We start from the raw sequence: 23,185 nt of genomic DNA, 5'->3' as shown, positions 1-23,185 counted from the left end.
CAGTCAGGTTGTTTCCGGTTACTGGAATTATGAATAAATCTATTAAAGACATTTGCATGCAGTAAACATAAGATTCCATTTCACTTGGGTAAATATTTAGAAGTGAGACTACTGGATTATATATGGTAAACATATGTCTAACTTTGTAAGAAACTACCATACTGCTTTCCAAAATAGCTATACCATTTTGCATTCCTATGAGAGTTCTAGTAGCTCTGCATCCTTCCTAGCATTTGACATGGTCAGTTTTTTTAAGTAATTCAAATAAGTGTGTAATGATCTCATTGTAGTTTTAATATGCAATTTCATAATCACTAATGATGTTAAGCATCTTTTCATGTGTTTATTTCCCACCTGAGTATCTTCCAGGTTAAAGATGTGTAAGCAGAATTGAGATTTTTAAAACTCAATAATTTTTAAATATAATAATTAAAAAATCAATCATTTTTATTTGGCTTAATATCTTCTTATTTAGTTATAAGTAGTATCTATTTTCTGGACACAATTCCTTTATCAGATATGTGATTTGTAAATATGTTCTCCCAATCTATGGCTTGTCTTTTCCCTCTCTTAATGTCTTTCAAAGAAATTTTTATTTGTGAGGAAGTCCAAATTTGCAACTTTTTAAAAAATGGATTATGCTTTGGTATAATAGCTAAAAAAAATTTGTCCAATCCAAAATTACAAAGATTTTCTCCTACATTTTCTTCTAGTTTTATAATTTTTAGTTTTAATTTCAGAGTTTGTATCTAGGGCTCTGAGTTAATTTTTAAGTATAGTTCAAGGTATGAATGAAGGGTTTTTTTGCATTTGAATATACAATTATTCAGTTTTCATTTGTTTTAAAGACTTATTTTTTTTCCATAAGAAACAGCCTTCTAATAATCATGGCTGATCAGTAACATAAAGAACAGCCTCAAAAGAAATGAGAATCAGCTGGAAATTTTTAAAACAGACATTCAAGAACCAGTTGTTCAGTCCAATTAGAAAAGGGCAGAACATTAAATTTTCTTTCCAAATCTCACTCTATGAAGTCCCCAGAGGGAGCTTTCTTAGGGAGGACTTCTTCCCTCATGCTCTCAATCCTCACCCTACAGCAGTTCAGCTTTTATCTAGTTTATTACTTTTTGAATTCCCACATAAAATTTCTCTTAAAGAAAAGGTTAAACAATTTTTTAAATGAAAAATAACCTGATGCAGTAATATAACTTGGTAATATCTAAAGTTATCCTCTGGTTTTGAATTCCTAAGATCCATTTTCTGAAACTAGACTAACCATTGAATTCGACCCCTAAGTTTGGTCCATATGCTTAATCACTGGGCCTTAATAGGCATCATCTACATTAATTTTAAAAATATATTATATAAAAATATTCAATAGAAATCATGATAATGGCTAGTTTCTTTACCTTCCAATTAAGATTCTCATTTCTAACCAATTTTACAAATGTAACAGTAGTCTAGTGTTGAGTAATTAATAAAAATGGTATTATAAGTCAATACATGGTTTTATCTTACATAATAGTGACATTAAAATTTTTCCACATCTCATTTAAAAATACTCATCTATTTCACATTTTGAAATATTTTCATCACTTAATGTTGATACATATTTTTTAGAATCATTTTTGGTCAAAATGCAAAAATAATCAACTCCAATTGCCAATATTTCTGGAAGTGGCCTTCAGCCCCTGGACTTGTCATTATGCTACTTATTAAACTCTCTGTCCAACAATGTATAGGAACAAGAAGACATGAACATGGTATTATGTTACCTATTTGATTATTTAATAGTTTCATTTTGATGTAAAACTAAACAAATGGCTAAAACTTAGGTTTGAAAATTATCTAAAGGCTTCAGTTATCCATACTAAGTATCACTTCAATAACTTTGAATAATTAATTATACATAAGACTTCTCCTGAAATATTAGATTGGCATTTTGACTAACATACTTCAAAAAAGACAAAACAAAGCTAGGGAAAATATATGAAGGGCAACAAAATTCATTAAAAGTGTGCAACTGATTTTAGGAGATATTACTAAAAACACAAAATTCAAAGCAGTTTGTGTACCTCTCTGGTATGCTTCATAGCACCTTGTTTAGAGCAACAGATTGCTGTCTGACATATTCATTCTGCAAACTAGAAAGAAGAGAATTTAGAAGCACTACTGACAAACTTTCTAAAATTTGAAACTTTATTATAGAAAGTAAACCTCATATTACTGGAACAAGAAAGTAATCTCTTGGGGCTTAAAAGAGATGGTCATTGGAAAAAGTAAAATAATAATACTTTCATTAATTAAGGAACACATGACATGTGTAAATCCTCCTCCTCTCACACACATACTTGTCTCATTTCTTCTACACTTGACTAAGCAAATGATGTTGGATTACATTTGAAGAATAAGTAGATGGTACCTGGATCAAGAGCTAGGGAATTGGTAAAAAGCAGCTAGGCATAATTAACAGACTCTGAATGCCCTGAAGCAGGAAAGAGCAGCAAGTTCCAGGCCTGGTGTGGCTGGAGCACACAGTATGAAAGACAGAGGTACAAGATAAGCTTAGAAAGGCAGGAGTTAAATCCTCAAAGGCCATGATAGGATTTTAATGTTTACTCTTAGGTCAGTAAGAAACAGCAAAGGATTTTACACAAGAAGATGACACAACCAGCATTTAATAAGACAATTCTGGTTATCCTGTGGAAAATGAATTAGAGGAAGATTAAAGTATCTGTGGAGATCAACTGAGAAACTACTGCAGCAAACTAGGTGAAAGATGATGGTAGCCTAGACTAGGAGGATGGCAAGGTCAGTAGACAGATCTAAGAGACAATTTAAAGATAAAACCAACCAGCCCTAAGAAGAGCCAGCCTTCCAAATTATCTGTTTACTTACCTGTTTATTTATCTGTTTTTATATTTAATGATGCAAATAGAAACTTAAGTGTGATCTATTATTTAAATTATGGTTATAGGCTCAAAATTAAGTGACAAAAGACTGTACAACAATCAGAAAGGGAGTAGTTAACACACCCATCTACATGATCATTGTTAACCAGATACAAAATGAAAAGCATATTTATATTATGACATGTTTTTACTAGAAGTCTTAGAAACTTTACAAAATTTGAGTAATATAAGCATAAATAACAAGTTGCATCTAAAGTAACATCACACATTGAAAAATTTTACATGACCACTACCAAAATTCTATCTGCTGCTGATTAATAGAACATCATTCATTTGTTGCTAGTTGTAATCTCTCACGTATAATGCAGAAATGGGATGTGTACATGTGTGTGTGTACACACATATATGCACACAGTAACAATTATCAGTTCCAGAAAAACCCAACACCCTTAATTTTAATTTTAGATAGTACTGGCGTCTTACAACTTAAACTTGAGTGCAACTGAGAAAATAAAGAACAATATATTCACTACAAAAATAAGAATGTTCTGATTTCTTACACATGCCACAAAAATGGAAGACTTCTGTACTTTCAACTTCTTAATATTTGTATTTGACTTAATATTTCTGTATAATGCTTAATATAAATTATCTTTGTATTTCAGTGATGAACACTTCTTCTTACAATTTATACACAATCTAAAAAAATCAAATTCCAATCACTTTCTGAGAACCCAGAACACTATACCGAAAAATCTATTGTACAAAAATAACCCCAAAGGCTGACTCCTAGCAGTGTACAGTCGAAAATTCTTACCAATTTTTCATCAACTGTTATGAGTTGCATGTCTCGAGTTTGGTCCTGTGCCAGCCTCCACATGGAAGTGCTCACCAACCTGCAGTGCAAGACTTTAAGTTAAAAAATGATCCATGCAATGAGAAAAGAGAAGCAGACAAATCTTACATAAGCCAGCTACTTTAACAATATCTGTCTTACAAAATGAAAAGAATAGAAAGAAAGAGAAGAGGGCACAAAAATCCTTTTTCTCCCCCAATTAGTTCTGTCTGCTGAGTTTTTGGCAGACTCTCACTTGACAGTTCACAACAGGCTGTACTTTATGTCAGTCTATAGGCTCTCTGTCATAGAAAGGCTGCCAGTTACAAGAACTGTACTGCTCTCTATGAGTGTACAGTGGCTAGTTTGTCACTACAAGGAAGAAAAATACAAAGCTATCTCAACTCTTCTGGAATGCTGATTCCTAAATGATGGCATCAGAAAGAAAAAGAAAAATCTCATTTTCTTAAGGGACTAAAGCAAAAGTGGCAGAATTCAATTGTATAATGCTAACAAAAAGTTTCTCCTCTCTAATTTCAAAACAAAAGTAGTTTAAACAGGAATGAATAGTATGATCATTTTAACTAATGTTATTGGTTTAGTTCTGTATCCCATTCACAGAATTGAAGAAAGTCTGAATTACATTTTGTTAAGGGAGAAGAAAAGATTTTTTCCTAAAGCTTTTTGCTTCTGAATGAAAAAGAAAATAAGGGACAAAATAGTATGCAAAATAATATGGATACAGAAAGTTGTGGAAGGTTTGTGGAGGAACCCGGAGGCATCTCAGATAAATATTAAATTAACTAGGGTTATTTGGTGTGTTAAGTGTAATCAGTCGTAATTCTGGTGATTGCGACCAAGTTTCTTCATCGATTACATTGAAATCAGTTGTTAACTGTGCATTTTTAAGTCTTTTGTCATTTATAGACAGTTATTATTGTACTCTGGTGCTGTTGCAAAAATGTTTCATCTTCAAGAAGATTCATAAGAAAGCTATGGAAGCAGTTACAATGGTTCCACATCAAGATGACAGCTATCTGAGGATTCCAGCCCATACTTGCCATCTAATTCGAAACAAGAAGCTGTCCTGCCCCTGGAACCCCTAAATAAGACATCCAGAGATTTTTACTCCCTGACAGGCAGGGTCTATGCCCCTACTCAGCCCTGAAGTAGCTACAGAAGACTGACTGTCGCCCCTCTGCACCCACATAAGATTATGGGAGTAAAATCTCTGATGGGGGAATGAAGTGGGATGAAAGGGAGCAGGGCATAGCCACGGAAGGAATGACACAGCAACTGAGGACAGGACAAACTGGTTAGAATCAAGATGGTGGACGATTCGCATTCCAGTAGACCTTGAGCCTCATGGCACACCCACAGGTTCCATGACAGTTCCTAGGCTAACCATAAAAGGTCAAGAAGTAGGGGAGGGGTGTTTCCTGGAAATCCTCTGCCCAAAGTAGTTGGAATAACCCTCCTACTCATTAGCATATAAGATTACCGAGCCCATAAAACCTAACAACTCCGCACCTCATGGTTGTTCTCTCTCTTGCCTTCTGAGATGGCCTGCACTGTCTATAGAGTGTGTATCTACTTTTACTTTAAACTAAACACCCCACACCTCTCAGCTTCTCCTCCTCTCACCTTTCTGAGATGGCCTACATTCTGCCTATGGAGTGTGTATCTTCTAAGCCGTTATCCCTTCTGATTGAGACAGACCCCACTCTCTGTGAAGTGTTTATCTCTCTAAATAAACTTGTTTTCACTTTATCAAAAAAAAAAAAAATTACTAAGCAATATATAAAACCTAGAACGCATAAAGGAAAAATGACAGAATGACATTAAATGACATTAAAACTTCTAAACCAAATATATTATAAATGAAGAATAAGACAGATAATAAGAATTATTTACAACACAAAACAGGAAAGGATCAATACCCAAAAAAGGTATGAAAGCTCCTACTAATCAGTATGTAAGAATAATGAATTTCAAAAGAGGGAATCAAACAACAAAAAACCAAACAACCCAACTACAGATGGAAAGAGGATTTGAATCGACATTGATCCAAAGATCTACAAATAACCAATAAGCACATGAGGAGATGCTCAACATCACTAGTTATTAGGGAAATGCAAATCAAAACCACAATGAGATACCACTTCATAACCACTAGGATGATTATGAAAAAGTAAGTGTTGGTGGAATATGGAGAAATTGGAGCACTTGTGCATTGCTGGTGGGAATGTAAAATCATGTGGTTGCTGTGGAAAACAGTATGGCAGTTCCTAAAAAAATTAAAAACAGAATTAACATATGACCAGCAATTCCGCTTATGGGTATATAGCCAAAATAATTGAAAAGCAGGGCCTCAAACATTCACAGCAGCAACAGAAAAAGCAAAAATTGTCAAAATACTAACAATCATATTTTATTAGACCATGTATCATAATGCTAGGAAGTTAAGTGTACATGTAGGAATGATTACTATGTAATGATTAGTAAATAAATGGTAATTTTATTTTGCTATTTAGTACCCATTTTTAAGAAACTTAAAAATGTTACTGGCCTCCTGAGCTTGCTTTCTGTCCACCCATTTGTTTTGTTAACTGGCCTGTTCACATTTCCAGGTTTCTTAAGTGCCAACCTTAATTCTGAGCCCAAAGGACAAACTATGAAGACTGTGACTGTTATTATCAATTATCATTATTAGAGTGTATAATCTATTTAGTTTTTCTGTATAAGGTTCCTGTAAGAAAATAAGATATCCTGGAAATAGATAAAAAGAGATCTGATTTCTAATTCTTGTTTTACTACTTTATTGTGTGTCTATGAGCAAATCACCTAATCTCTCCACATCTCAATTTCACTTTTGTAAATTTGTAAAATGAGGGCTTGTTGCTCTAGTTTTTTCTAGTGATGAATCTATGTGACTCTAATAGGTGGAGCTGATTATAGTTCAAATTTAATCATCCCCTATGAAAACACTATGTAGTAACTACTCAGCTCATAACATGTTTTTCGTTAAGTTTAAGGAATTAGAACTTTCAAAAGCGTATCAGCCACATTTGTTTATCCACTCATCTAATGATAACCATTTGGGCTGTTTCTGCTAAGAACATACATATGCAGGTTTTAGTGGGGAGATAAGTTTGTAACTCTCTGGGTAAATACCTAGGAACACAATTGATGGACTGTATGTTAAGACTATGCCTAACTTTGTAAGAAACCATCAAACTGTCTTCCAAAGTGGCTGTACCATTTTGCATTCCTACCGGCAATAAATCAGTCTTCCGGTTCTCTTCATTCTCAGCAATGTTCGGTGTGGTCAGTTTCTTAGATTTTTACCTATTTTGATAGGTGTGTAGTGGCATCTCATTGTTGTTTTAATTTTCAGTTCCCTAATAACATATGATGTTGAGGCACCTTTTTATCTGCTTATTTACCCCTACATATCTTCTCTGGTGAGGTGTCTCTTGCCTATTTTTTAAACTGAATTTTGTTTTCTTACTGTTGGAATTTTAAGACTTCTTTGTATATTACAGATAAAAGTCCTTTATCATATATGTGTTCTGCAAATCTTTTCTCCCACTCTGTGCTTGTCTTCTCATTTTCTTAAAGTGTCTTTCACAGAGCAGAAGCTTTTAACTTTAATGAAGTACTCTTCCTATTATGGATGATGTTTTTTATGTTGTATCTAAAAACTCAGCACCAAACCAAGGTACCTAAATTTTCTCTTATGTTCTAGAAGTTTGATAGTTTTGCTCCTTACATTTAAATCTTTGATCTACGTTGAGTAGTTAATTTTTGTAAAAAGTGTAAGGTCAGTGTGTAGATTCTTTTTTTTTTTTTTTGGCATGTGCTTATGTTCCTGTTCCACTTATTAAAAAGATTATCTTTTTTCTATTTGACTGTCTTTGCTCCTTCCTCAAATATCAGTCACCTATATTTCAGGAGTCTTATTTCTGAGCTATCAATCCTATCCACTGATCTATTTGTCTATTCTTTTGCCAGTTCCATACTGTCTTGATTAATGTAGCTGTGTACCAAATCTTGAAGTCAGTGTCAGTCCTCTGACTTTGTTACTCTTCTTAACTATTATATTGAATATTTTAGGCCTTTTGCCTTTTGATATAGAATCAGTTTCTGGATATCCACAAAGTAGCTTGCTGAGGTTTTGAGTGGTACTATGCTATCTATGTATATTTATTAGGATCATCTTTGATTTCTTTCACCAGAGTTTTGTAGTTTTCCTCACATACATCTTGCAAGTATTGTTTCTGATACTTCAAAACATACTCTTCAAAAAGCCTTAATGGTTAAAACATAAAAATAAACTATTTGCACTGGAAAATAGTATCTGAATAAAAAGCATATTGCTGACTCCAAGTACTAACACTATTCTCCCTTTGAAGCAAATTAACTTTATCAACTAAGAATGTCATTGCAGCAGTTTGAAAACATGGCTCCAAATTTCTTTGACACTCCTCCCTCCCATCAAAGCTGGAGGTCTATGTTCCTTATTGCTAGAATCTAAGCCTTATTACTCCTTGATCAATATAATACAGAAATGAGGCTATGTGTGTTTCAAAGCTCAGGCCTTAAAAACTGGCAGTTTCCATTTTGTGTCTCTTAGAACACTGTTTCTTGGAATATTCACTCTTGGAACCCAGCCATATTGTGAGGAAGTCCAACCTGCCCCATAAAGACCCATGCAACAAGGAATCAATAGCAAATACCACTTTGCTAGCCATGTGAGTGATATATTAGACATGGATCCTCTAGCCCAAGTTGAGCCATCCCAGCAGACATCACATGAAGTACAGATAAGCTTCCCTGCCAAACCCTGACATCATTGCAGATTTATGAGTAAAACAAATAACTGCTGTTGTTTTAAGCAATTGAGTATTGGGGTAGTTTGTGTTCAACTATAGATAACAAAAACATCCCTAAAAATAACTGAATATGGTTTTACAAACATTAAAATTGAACCAATAACTTCCAGGGACCAGAAATAATCTACTGGACTTCTAGACAAAGTAAAATCCCTTATCTTATAGACATCATTAAAAAATCAATTAATCCTCAGCCTTTTGATTAAACCCAATTATGTTTGTTGTCAATTTACTACAAAATTGAATTAATCCAAATTCACATTAAATCAAAAAATGTTTCGTTCCAAACTAAAATATTTAAGGAAATATTACTATGAGTTCTAACTGAAATAATAACATAATAATATATCCATATACTTTATGCCACAATAATTATCTCACACTTAAAGTATGTTGATATTTGGGTCAATCACCTTCAAGCTGATGATCTTGAAGCTTTTCAAGATCTTGAATTTTCTCAATAGAGAAAATTTAAACTCTCTTCATCATACTGTACTCGTTGGACAGAAACAAGAAAGAACTAATTGTTAATGGGAAAAACAGAGGTCAAGAGACCATTTTAGTATGCTGGGAAGATATATGGGGTAAAAGAGAAGACAAAGGTCCTACAAATGCTTTGGTTAAATTCAGTGGAAATAACAGTGGAGATAGCTTACAATCTATTCATAAAACAAGTTATTTAATTTTAATTCAGATTTAGTACAATAATTTCTAATCTTTACCTACAGTACTTAAAACTATCTTAAAATGTTCACCCAATCAAGTCAGTAAAAATCATAATATTCTGCTCACAGGTATTTTTCCCATTCTTCTGAGCCAGGTAGAATTTGTTGCAGGAACTAAGAGCAGTTGTGCCTCTGGACACAACTCAAGCCAAAACCTTAAACTAATCCTTTGAGAGTCATCCAACAGACTAAGGAAAGATTTGTGCAAGAGGGACAAGGGTAATTATGCTCACATACCAGACTTTGGAATGGAATTGAAGAGTAATAAGAAAGGGAATGTGGGCAAGGTTTCAAAGGGTGGTAACAAAAAAAATTGGAGGGTATGATGGAAACTATAAAGGAGAAAGAAATACACCCAAGTTTATACCAACAGGAAATCAAAATAAACATACATAAGGCTAAAATAAAGAGAATAAGAAATATATACGTCATGATGATGATAGTAATTATATTACAAAACACATCAAAGATATGAAAAGTTCATATTTAGGGAAGTCAAATCATTAAGCTATACTGGACACTAAAGAATAACTCTATTGGTTTAGAATGCCTTAAAGGAAGGAATTGAGTTGCTATACTTTGGCATGTTTTGTAAATAACTGGAAGCAAATTACCATAAAGATGCCAATTATTAATCTACAAATTAAATATAATAATAATGAAAATTCTAACAGAATTTTTATAAAATTAGGTAATTCTTATCAGGAAGAAAAGAATTCACAAGAAATAACCAAGAAAATTTTGAAAAACAATTACAGGGATACCTTGGAGATATTGCAGGTTCAGTTCCAGACTATTACAATTAAGCAAATATAGCAATAAAGCAAGTTACAATTTTTTGGTTTCCTGGGGCATATAATAGTTCTATTTACACAATTCTGTAGCTTATTAAGTGTGCAATAGCATTATATCTAAAAAATAAAAAAGTATATACCTTAATTTTAATATACTTTATTGCTAAAAAATGTTAACCATCATTTGAGCCTTCAGCAAGTCATATTCTTTTTGCAATAGTAGCATTAGGGATCACAGTAATAAATGTAATGATAATGAAGGAGTTTGAAATATTGGAAAAATCACCAAAATGCGACAGAGACACACAGTGAGCAAATGCTGTTGGAAAAATGGTGCTTACAGACATGCTCAACACAAGGTTGCCACAAAGCTTCAATTTATAAAAAGTGCAGTATCTGCAAAGTGAAATAAAGTGAAGCACAATAAAATGAGGCATGCTTGCATAAGGCAGGATTTGTCTTGTCAATTAATATGGTACAATAATTAAAATATCATGGTGTAAGCATGAGCACAAGCATATAGATCAAATAAATAGCTCAGATCAGAGTACAAAAACAAATTATGTAGATCTGTAAACATATTATATAATAAAAGTGCAATTTTAAATCAGTGGTGCAAAGCAGAATATTCGATAAATGATACTGAGATAACTGGCTATCCTTTCATGGAAGAAAAATGTTTAAATCCTCTTATAAAATAGTTATATCATATACCAAGATATTCCAGATGCATTAATAACACACACACACATACTGTGTTGTATGTGTAAGTTACTGGGATAAAACATAAAAGAGTTTTTTTAATCAAGATACAATACCCACAAACTGAAAGAAAAATAACTTCTGAACAACAGAAGGCACTACAAACTAAATTAAAATAAAGGACATATCAGAGATAATAAGCATAACACACACAGTAGATAGAAGACTAATTATCTAGTATATATAAAGGATTCTTAGAAACCAAGACAAAAACCACCCAAAAAAAGGGAAGAGTAAAGCATAGGATATGAACATAGTAGACATTAATATCAACTATGTTGATAATTACTTTAAATAAGAATGGTCTAAATACAGTAATTGGAAGAGAAAATTTGTCAAAGTGAATGAAAAAAACCAGGACCCAACTATATGCTTCCTGAAAGAAAATCCATTTTAAATATAAAGACACAGACAGATTAAAAGTAAAGAGATGCAGAAAGATATACCAGGCTAACAGCAATCAAATCTTACTGCAGTAGCTATATTAATCTTAAAGCAAATTTCAGAACAAGGAAAATTATCAAGAATAAAGAGTATTATTTCATCATAAAGGGGTCAATTCTCCAGGAAGACATTAAGAATCCTGAAGGTGTATATGCCAAACAAGAGCATGTCAAAATATGTAAGGCAAAAACTGAAAGACCTGCAAGAAGAAACAAAGAAATCCATTAGTATAGTTGTAGACTTCAATACTCTCTTAGTAATTGACAAAGCCACTAGGCAGAATATTAGTAAGGATACAGCTGAATTGAACAGCCCCATCAATCAACTGGATTTAACTGACATCTACGGAATACTTCATCCAACAATAGCAGAATATACATTCTTAGGTTCACGTGGAACATTTACCAAGATAGACCACATTCCGGGCCATAAAACATACCTTGAAAAATGTTTTAAAAAATCATACTATGTATGCTCTCAGTCAACAATGAAATTAAGCTAGAAATCAGTAACAAAAAATTGGGAAACCCATAATTACAGTTGACTCTTGAACAATATGGGTTTGAACTATGCAGGTCTACATATACGTGGATTTTTTTCAATGAATACATGTATGTACTATTAATGTATTTTCTCTCCCTTATGATTTCCTTAATAACATTTTCTTTTCTCTAGCTTACTTTATTGTAAGAATACAGTCTACAATATATGCAACATACAAAATATCTGTTAATTGAATGTTTATATTATCGACAAGGCTTCTGGTTAACAGTAGACTATTTGTAATTAAGTTTGAAGAGAGTCAAAGTTATATGTGAGTTTTCAAACCCGTGGGGTGTCAGCCCCCTAACCCCCATGTAGTTCAAGGGTCAACTGTATTTGGATTTGGTAATTAAACAACATACTTCTAAACAATTTATGGGTCAAAGAGGAATTCTCAAGAGAAATTCTGAAATATTTTGAACTAAAGGAAAATACATTTCATGAATGGGTAAAAACTCTCATCAAACTAAGAATAGAGAGTAACTTCCACAATTGGATAAAAATATATATACATAAAATCTACAACTAACATAATAATGAGTAACTAGACAATTCTCCTAAGACTGGGAAAAAAGCAACGGTATCTCCTCTTGCTATCCCTGTTCAACATTGTACTGAAGTTCCAGCTAATTCAACAGGACAAGAAAATGAAATGAAAAGTATGCATATTGGGAAGGAAGATATAAAAATTGCAGATGACATCATTGGCTATATAGAAAAATCCCAAAGAATGGAAAAATACCTCCTGGAACCAATATGTAATTAAAAAACAACAATTTGCAGGATATAATATTAATATACAAAAGTCAATTGCTTTCTACATAACCAGCAGAAAAAAAACCTTAGAATTTGATATTAAAAACACTATCATTTACATTAGCACCAAAAAATAAAGAAGACTTAGGGATAAATCCAACAAAACATCTACAAGAAGAATATGAAGAGAAAAGCCTAGGTGATCTTTGTTTGGTGCTGAGTTTTCAGATACACCAAAAGCATAATCTGTGAAAGAAAAAAATAGCTAAATTGTACTTCATTAAAATTAAAAGCTTCTGCTCTATGAAAGACATTTTAAGAGAATGAAAAGACAAGAACAGAATGGGAGAAAAGATTTGCAAAATACATATCTGATAAAGAACTTTTATCTACAATATACAAGGAACTCTTAAAATTCCAACAATAGGAAAACCATCCAACTAAACAGTGGACAGAAGATCTGTACAGACAACTCACCAAAGAAGGTATACAGATGGCAAATAAGCGAACAAAAAGGTGCCTCAACATCTTATGTCATTAGGGAATTGAAAATTAAGACAACGATGAGATGCTACTACATACCTATTAGAATGGCTAATACCCAAAAAACTGACAACACCAAATACTGACAAGCATGTGGAGCAAGAAGCAGTCTCATTCATGCAGGTTGGAATGCAAAATGGTACAGCCACTTTAGAAGACAGTATGGCAGATTTGTACAAAGCTAAACAAAGTCTCAACATACAATCCAGCAACTATGCTGCTAGGATTTACCCAACTGAACTAAAATCATATGTCCATACAAACATCTGCTTAAGAATGTTTATCACAGCTTTATTCATAATTGCCAAAAAATGGAAGCAACCAAGATGTCCTTCAATAGGAAAACTGATAAACTGTGGTAGAGCCATACAATGGAATGTAATTTAGTGGAAAAAAGAAATGGGCTGGAGAAAATATTTGCAAATCACTTATTGAAAAGGTATTAATACATACAATATATAGAGAACTACTTAAATAATAACAAAACAAAACCCAACTCAATTAAAGAATGAACAAAGGACTTGAATAGACATGTCTCCAAAGGAGATATACAAATGGCTGACAAGCACATGAAAAGATCTTCAACATCACTAATTATTAGAGAAATGCAAAACAAAACCAACAGATACCATATCATACTCATTAGGATGGCAAAGGGAGGAAGGGAAGAAGGAAAGATGGGAAGAAGGAGAAAGTGTTGGCGAGGATGTGGAGAAATTGAAACCACTAGTTAGAATGTAAAATGGTATAGGTTTATGCAAAACAGCGTGACAATTCCTCAAAAAAATTAAAAGCAGAATTACCATACAATCCAGCAATTCTACTTCTGGCTATGCATCCAAAATAACCGAAAGCAGGGACTCACCTAGGTATTTTTTCACCAATGTTTATAGCAGCATTATTCATAGTAGCCAAAAGGCAGAAGAAAATCAAGTGTCCACTGGAGGATGAACGGATTAAGAGTAATGTGGTATATATGAACAAAGAAACTTAACTCAGCCTTAAAAAGCAAAAAGAAAGAAAATTCTGACACATGCTCACATGCTCCAGCAGGGATGAACCCTGAAGAAATGCTAAATGAAAATAAACCAGTCAGAGAAGACCAAACAGTGCATGATTCCCATCATATGAAGTACCCAGAGTAGTCAAATTCACAGACAGAAAATAGAATGGTGGCTGCCAAGGGCTAGAGAGTAAGAATAATGAAGAGTTATTGTTTAACAAGTACAGTTTCTGTTTTGGAAGATGAAAAAAGTTCTGGCGCTATATGGTAGTGATGGTCTCACAACAACATGAATGTACTTAATGTCACTGAACCACACTTTCAGAGTTCAAATGGTAAATTTTGTATTATATGTATTCTATAATTTTTAAAAAATATGCCTTGTGAAGAAACTGCTGAACCCTACTTTACACCACCAATAAAGAGACACATAAGCACAAAAATTTGTCAAAAGTTGAAGATATATAGCTTTGCCTAGGGAAAGTCTCTTCATGTATGTATGCACAATACTCTCTTTATATTAATCACTCATGTCTTCACAAATTTTTAGAAGGCAAAATTGAAGTCACTGAACTTCAATAAGATTATTCATTTGTACTGTCTCACGCAGTTTTTCCAAACTTACACACTTTAAAAAACTTAGAGTGCTTGTCTATGGAATACAAAATAAGTAATACTCTGTTCCATACTTAATACCAAATACCACCTTTGTGATTTTTCATACCATTGCACTGACACCATTATTTTCAACATGTTTTGCATAAAAATAGTTGATAATTTTGAATCATTTCACTAATAGGTTTATGATACAAATACATAACAGCAAATATTTTAAACTATATTTATGAAAATTTAATGGACAAAATACAAGGAAAAGCAAGTCCAGATGAACTAGTTAACTCCTCTAGTAAGGTAAGTACTGAACACTTTCAGTTATTTACCTGGTTCACCTTATAGCATCAAGATCCTTAATTCAATAACAATAGTATTACTTCAGAACTACTTAGCATCCTTTGGGAAAAAAAAATTTACTAATCAGCCATGCATAATTCTCTACATTTCTCATAAGACTTGTATGTCACTCATTACAGCAGTGCATCAATATTCCAGTTCTCCTTCCAGGCATATGGTGAGAGTATGCTTCACCACCATCTGTGAAGTTGGTGTGGGCATGTGACTTACTTTAGCCAATGGAACAGGAATGGAACTGACGTTAGGCTGGGTCCCCAAGGGAGGACAAATGGAGTAGAGCTCTCAGCTGTCCCACAAGGGACAAGCAGCGTGAACAAGAAATGAATCCTTGCTATTTTAAGCCACAGAAATTTTTTGGTTTAGTATCCTTATCCTGACTAATACAGCTTGATAAGAAATTCTCTATTCATTTACTTTTCTAAGGAATGCCATGTAAGAAATTAAGTTATACAATGTCTGTTTTACATTGCCTGTTTGAGGTTAGAAATGTTATAGATGGAGAGTTCATTATTTTCAAGTGGATCTAGATGCCACTTTAAAAAAAACAACTACATTTTTGGTCTTTAAGGGCAACATAATTTATCTTCTTATGCCTCCAAAGCTTGGGAGGGGTCAAAAAGCCATTATATGATTGGCTTCACACCAGACTTTAATGCTACTATTTCATCATGGACAGCTCACTTAATTTTTTTTAAAAAAGGCTATGTATTGTATCTTCATTTATCTTCACTTTGAAGTATTCTAACTTGTTGCTTATTTGCATCAATTTAAGAATGTTTTACTTTAAAACTTCTAACTGTCATAAATCCACTGGGACTATATTTGAATCATAAATATATTTAAAATAAGTTTGATCACAGAAAATATGCTTGAATTATAAGACATGACAGTTGAACAGACTAGCATTCACCATCTAGCAATGTTACATGAAAGAGAAAGCCAGTTGGTAGGTGTTGCTTACTCTTCAAAGATGAGCCTGTCCATCAGGAAATCTGGCCCTCTTGGACATACTATTGCTCAAAGGCAGATGATTATATGATTAAGAATAATTACAAATACACAGAAGAAAAAAATCACTAACATTCATATTTATACTGATTCAATGTTTTAACTTCATGTAACAATGAGAATGAACAAAGAAACAATGAAAAAGAAATGTAGTCACTGCAGTTAGTTAAACCCATGTTAAAATTTCAGATCTGCCACTTGAGGAATATGATCTTGAACAAATTACTTCACAACTTTGCACTTTAATTTCCTCATCTGAAAAAATAAGGATAATAATACCTTACAGAATGACTGTCAGAATTAAGTAAGATGTTAAATAACCGACATGCAGTATCTGGTGTACAGAGAACTAAATGTTCTTTTCTTTCCCCAGTAACAGATGAGACCAGTTCATCTAGTGGCAAGCGAGGAAATGGAACCCTACAAAGGATTAACGAACACATCTTTTTCAGATTTTCTCTAAGAAATGTAAACAGCTAACCTCTTTTTCTGTCAAATTAATCAAAAAATACTACCAAATCCATTGCTCTACTTCTGTCCTTCTTCCCTCTCACCTGGACTAATACAACAATCATTTAATTGGCCTCCCTGCCTCTAGCTTTATTTTCCTTAAAGGCATCTTCCACATCAGTCAATTACATCCTATCATGTCACTCTTTTGCTTAAAATCCTTCACTGACTGGCAACACTTTATTTTTAGAAATGGAAGTATTTAGGGATGGAGTACCATGAATTTATACTCTACTTTCAAGCAGCTTAAATAATAAAGATCGTATCTGTATGTGCATTTTTCTCATATACATATATATGCATATGCAATCATATATGTATTCTGCTTATCAATATACATTTAATACATAAATGCAAAATTAGCAAAAAATCCAAAACATGTACAATGTTAAATTTAAGTGGTGGGTTTATGAATTCTTTATAAGCTCTCTTGCACGTATGAAGATTTTAATAAAAAGTTGTAAAATTGAAAACAAAATGAAAAATATTACAATCAGTATGCTTCATTTGTGGAAAAATGGAAAAGAATAAGAATGTATTTGCTTGAATATGCATAGACAAACTTCCAAGCATAAGAATCTAATTAACAATGATTTCTTGTAGGGGTAGGGAGAACATGGTAAATGAGCAGATGGGAGACAGAGATGAGAGGAAAACTCTTAACATACAATTTACTTTATATACATAGAACTCTATGACAGCATTATCAATTCAAAATATTACATTGAAAAGTAATGATCATTTTTTATTTAATGCATATGATTACTGTGAGGATTAATTGAGACAACAGATATAAAGCCTTAGTGCTTGGCACTTGGTCAAGGATCAATAAATGTTAGCTAGTCTAGCTGCTGAAGTAAGAAACAAAACTTCAGTATTGATAAAACCATCTAATGTGTACAAGTTAATTTTAATTTACACCAAAGGGATATTTACACTCTCCAGAAGTAGGCAGTTACATGAATTTCAAAATCCATTATCAAAATTTTTAACAAAGGAATTTTTTGATTGGCATAAATCAAGATTGCAATTTTTTTTTCCTTGGTGAAATGAGTGGTACTTGAAACACATGACTGTCTAGAAAACTGCATGGGCACCACTGAACAAGGTTTAACAATTTAGCAAGCTCAGCAGCCTATACTTTTAGAACAACATTCAAGGTCTAGACCTCCATTTGGACCTAGGATCTCCCACTTTGTGGAAGACACTGTTGCCTGACTTGGCCAGTTCTGCCATCAGACTACTGCTATTGGTTATCAGTAGTGAACCAAGATTCTCATCATGAGGCCTGTAAATCACCTGTTCATGGAGGACCTACTACCTAAGCTGACTGCACAGCAGACCATTCCCATCATAAGAATTTGTTATTGTCTACCTTTAGTCAACCAAGGTATAACATCATAGAGATACTGAGATTAAATGAAATATAAATAATAAATAGCACTGCTTCTGATATATTTCGAGAAAAGTTATTCACAATCAATACTGTTATTTTTGAACTGAAGTTTTAAAATTAATAATTAAATTCCATTTAGAAGTTTTAAGCTTTTATTAGCTTTACCCTGAAATTGAACCTAATTCTAAGAGTTATTAATAAAGGAAAAACTGAAAATATCTTATACTAGTTAGCAAAGCAGTACTAGTTTGATATATAGTATATTTTAAAAATAATGTCTGTAAATTTGACAGATCTATTAATTTGTTTAAAGAAATCCAAACAGAATTTTTAAAGTAGCATAAAATAAAATCTAGACTTTATCACCTCATGAACATAACACAAGATATATATGCACAAGAGCACAAAAGGCTACATAAAAATAGACACACACACACACACTAAACTACTCTACAGTTGTTAGTTTAATGAAAATAGCCTGTTATTATGTTAATATTTTCACAGATATTCATACCATTTGAGAAAAATTCAATATTTACTATAAAATTTGCACAAGAAACCTGGTATAAATCTTGGTATGGCCAAGATGGTGGAGTAGTATGACCCTGAAGTCACCTCCACCCATGGGCACACCAACCACCTACGACAACAACCCGAAAGATAGTCCACAGCTAAAGATGGGTAATAGGGCCTGACCTACACTCGTGGATGGGTGACCCACAAACGAAAGGACAATCACAGTTGCAGAGGTTCTCCCCAAGCAGCAAGGGGTCCAATCCCCACATTGGACAACCCAGCCCAGAGGTCCTGCACCAGGAAGAGAAGCCCCCAGAACAGCTTGCTGGGAAAGGCCAGTGAGGCTTGCGTACAGGAGAGCCAGAGGGCTTTAGGAAACAGAATTCACTCTTAAGTGGTGCACACAAAATCTCACACATTCTGAGTTCCAGTGCAGAGGCATTAATTTGAAAGAAGCCTGGGTCAGACCCACTTACTGATCTTGGAGAGCCTCCCAGAGAGGCAAGAGGTAACTGGGACTCCCTCTCCCCAACCCCAGGGACACATATGCTGGTAGCAGCCATTTTGGAGGCTCATTCTACTATGAGGACACTGTTGTTGTCAAGTAACATTTGGAGTCTTCCCTCTAGCCTATTAGTCCTAAGGGCTTACTGGCCCACAAGTGGGGCAGCAACAGCTTGAAGTCTCTCTGGGTCCCAGAGCTAGCCACTCTAGGCCCCAGCCCTGTCCACCAGCAGGCCAACACCAGTCCTGGAAACCCCATCATACAGCTAGCTGCACAGAGATCCAGCACAGCCCAGCCCACCAGCAAGCCAGCAGCTACCATACAAGGCAGGGCCTGGCAGCCAACCAGGCTGGGGGCTAGCCCTGCCAACCAGTGCACCCACAGTAGTTGGTCCCACCACAACAGCAGTCCACAGTGGGAGCAGCCCTAGAGCTTAAAGGTCTGCTGACCACAGTGGAGTATGCTGCTGGGCCCTATGGAATGTATCCTATAAGGCTAGTTACTCTAAGATCAGGAAATGTAACCAACTTATCTAATACAAAGAAATAAACAGAGATTTAGGCAAAATGAAGAGATGGAGGAATATGTTCCAAACAAAGGGAAAAGAACAAAACCCCAGAAGAACTAAGTGAAGTAGAAATAAGCAATCTACCCAAATAAGAATTCAAGGTAATGATCATAAAGATGCTCAACAAACTTGGTAGAAGAATGAACAAACACAGTGAGAAGTTTAACAGAGAGTTAGAAAATATAAAGAATCAAACAGAGCAGAAGAATACTATAACTAAAATTTAAAATACACTAAGAGGAATCAACTGATGATACAGAGGAATGGAACATTGAACTCAAAGAGTAGTAGAATTAACCCAAGCTGATTAGAAAAAATTTTTTTAAATGAAGACAGTTTGAGACCTCAGGAACAACATCAAGTATACTAATATTCACATTACAGGAGTCCCAGAGTGAGAAGAGAGAGAAAGAAAGGGGCAGAGAATTTATTTGAACAAATAAAAGCTAAAAACTTTCCCTACCTGGGAAAGAAAAAAGACATGCAGGTCCAAGAAGCACAAAAAGTCCCAAACAACATAAACCCAAAAAGATCCATACCAAGACATACTATAATTAAATGGGAAAACCCGAAAACAAAGAAAGAATATTAAAAGCAGCAAGAGAAAAGCAACTGGTTACATACAACAGAATTCTGACAAGACTATGAGCTGACTTTTCAGCAGAAACTCTATACGCTAGAGGGGAGTGGCAGGATATATTCAAAGTGATGAAAGGGAAAAACCTACAACCAAGAATACTCTACCTGGCAAGGCTATCATTCAGATGTGAAAGAGAGACAGAGTTTTACAGATAAGGAAAAGCTAAAAGATTCAGTACCACCAAACTGGCTTCACAAGAAATGTTAGAGGACAGAAAAAAGGATGAAAAAAAGGTATTCCATGCAAATGAAAACAAAAAGAAAGCTGGGGTAGCAATACTTGTATCAGACAAAATAGACTTTAAAACAAAGATTGTAACAAGAGACAAAAGACACTGTATATTGAGCAAGGAACCAACCAAACAAGAAGATAAAACAACTGTAAATATACAGGCACCTAACACAGCCACACTTGAATACATAAAGCAAATATTAAGAAACATAAAGAAACTGACAGTAACACAATAATATTATAGCACTTTAATACCCTACTTACATCAGTGGACAAGATCATCCCAACAGAAAATCAATAAACACTGGCCTTAAATAACTCATGAGACCAGATGGACATAAGAGATATAGAGTACTCCATCCAAAAGCAGCAGAATACATATTCTTTTCAACTGCACATGGAACATTCACCAGGATAGATCATATACTGAGTCTCAATAAATTTAAGACAAATCATATCAAGCACCTTTGCTAACCACAATGCTATGAGATTAGAAATCAACTGTAAGGAAAAAAAGTGCAAAAAACAGAAACACATGGATGCTAAATAATATGCTACTAATCAACCAAAATGTCATGGAAGAAATCAAAGAGGAAATCAAAAAAGACAAATGAAAAAGGAAAACAATGATCCAAAATCTATGGGACACAGCAAAAAGCAGTTCTAAGAGTAAAGTTTCTAGCAATACAAGCCTAACTCAGGAAACAAGAAAAATCTCAAATAAACAATCTAACTTTATAACTGAAGGAACTAGAAAAAAAAATAAATAAAATAAAAACTAGTTAGTAGAAGGAAAGAATACAGATCAGGGCAGAAATAAATAAAATAAGAGACAAAAAGAAAAAACAAAAAACAAAAGAAAAAGAGAAAAGCTCAATGAAATTAAGAACTGGTTTTTTGAAAAAATAAGCAAAACAGATAAATCTTTAGTCAGACTCATTAAAAAAAAAAAGCACGTACGAGACAGAGCCAAATCAAAAATGAAAGAGAAGTTATAACTAACACCACAGACATAAAAAAGGTAAGAGATTACTACAATCAATTATATTCCAATAAAATGAATAACCTAGAAGAAATGGGTAACTTCCTAGAAACATACAACCTCCCAAAACTGAATGAGAAAGAAACAGAAAATATGGACAGGCTGAATAACAGTAATGGAATTAGTAACTAAAAAAAAAGAAAGAAAAGAAAAAACTCCCAACAAATAAAACTCCATGAGTAGACAGCTTCACAGGTGAATCCTATCAGACAATTAAAGCAAAGTTAACACCTATCCTTCTCAAACTATTCCAAAAATTGAAGAGGAAGGAATACACCTGAACTCATTCTATGAGGCCAGCATCACCTTGATACTAAAACTTAAAAAGATAAAAGGAAACTACAGGCCAAAATCACTGATGAAACAGATGAAAAAAATCCTCAACAAAATATTAGCAAACAGAATTCAATGATACATTAAAAGAATCATACACCATAATAAAATGGGATTTATCCTGAAGACACTAATGGTTCAGTATCTGCAAATCAATCAGTGTGGTATAAACTGAAGAAAAATTTCAGACAAAGCATTTGACAAAATTCAACATCCATTTATGATAAAACTCAACAAAATGGTTATAGAGGGAACATACCTCAACAGTAATAAAGGCCATATATGACAAACCTACAGACAATATTACACTAAACAGTGAAAACTTGAAAGCATTTCCTCTAAGATCAGAAACAAGACAAGGATACCCAGCCTCGCCACTTTTATTCAACATAGTTTCGAAGTCCTAGCCACATCAACCAGGCAAGAAAAGAAATAAAAGGAATCCAAATTGGAAAGGAAAAGTAAAACTGACACTGTTTTGCAGGTAACATGACACTATAAATAGAAAATCCTAAAAATGCCACCAAAAAGGTCTTAGAACTAATAAATGAATCAGTAAAGTTGCAGGATACAAAATTGATATATAGTGATCTGTTGTGTTTCTATACACTAGAACAAACTATCAGAAAGAGAAAATTAAAACAATCCCATTCACAATCATGGCAAAAAGAATAAAATACCTTGGATTAAATCTAACCAAGGAGATAAAAGACCTATACTCGGAAAATGGTAAGACACTGATGAAAGAAACCGAAGATGACACAAATGAATGAAAAGATATACAGTGCTCATGGATCAGAAGAATTAATAGTTAAAATGACCATACTTTCCAAGGCAATCTACAAACTCAATGTAATCTCTACCAAAATACCAATGGCATTTTTCACAGAACTAGAACAAGTAATTCTAAAATTCATCTAGAAACACCAAAGACCCCAAAAGGCCAAAACAATCTTGAGAAAGAACAAAGCTGGAGGTATCATAATTCCTGATTTCAAACTATATAATAATGCTACAGTAATCAAAACACTATGGTACTGGCACAAAAATAGATCAGTGGAACAGGAAAGGCAGCCTAGAAATAAACCCAGATTTTTGTTGTTAATTATTCTACCAAAAAAAGGAGGCAAGAACATATACATTGGGGGAAAGATAGCTTTTTCAATAATCATGTTGGGTAAACTGGACAGCCACATGCAGAAGAATCAAAATGGATAACTTTCCCACATCATATGCAAACATAAACTCAAAA

General features: G+C 33.7%; 1 protein-coding gene across 2 annotated transcripts in view; it reads right to left on the bottom strand.

Annotated features, from left to right (window-relative positions):
• NDUFS4 (NADH:ubiquinone oxidoreductase subunit S4) overlaps positions 1-23,185 on the bottom strand; it is a 98,334-nt gene that overhangs the window by 54,048 nt on the left and 21,101 nt on the right. For both annotated transcript variants that reach the window (XM_032472078.1, XM_006185921.3), the window contains exon 2: positions 3,730-3,808. In XM_032472078.1, the coding sequence (XP_032327969.1) occupies positions 3,730-3,808 (79 nt within the window). The remainder of the gene's footprint in view (positions 1-3,729; positions 3,809-23,185) is intronic.

The sequence above is a fragment of the Camelus ferus genome, chromosome 3, assembly GCF_009834535.1.
Source record: "Camelus ferus isolate YT-003-E chromosome 3, BCGSAC_Cfer_1.0, whole genome shotgun sequence".
Taxonomy (NCBI): domain Eukaryota; kingdom Metazoa; phylum Chordata; class Mammalia; order Artiodactyla; family Camelidae; genus Camelus; species Camelus ferus.
The sequence above is the reverse complement of the archived record's forward strand: the minus strand, read 5'-3'. Positions and strand labels throughout refer to the sequence as shown.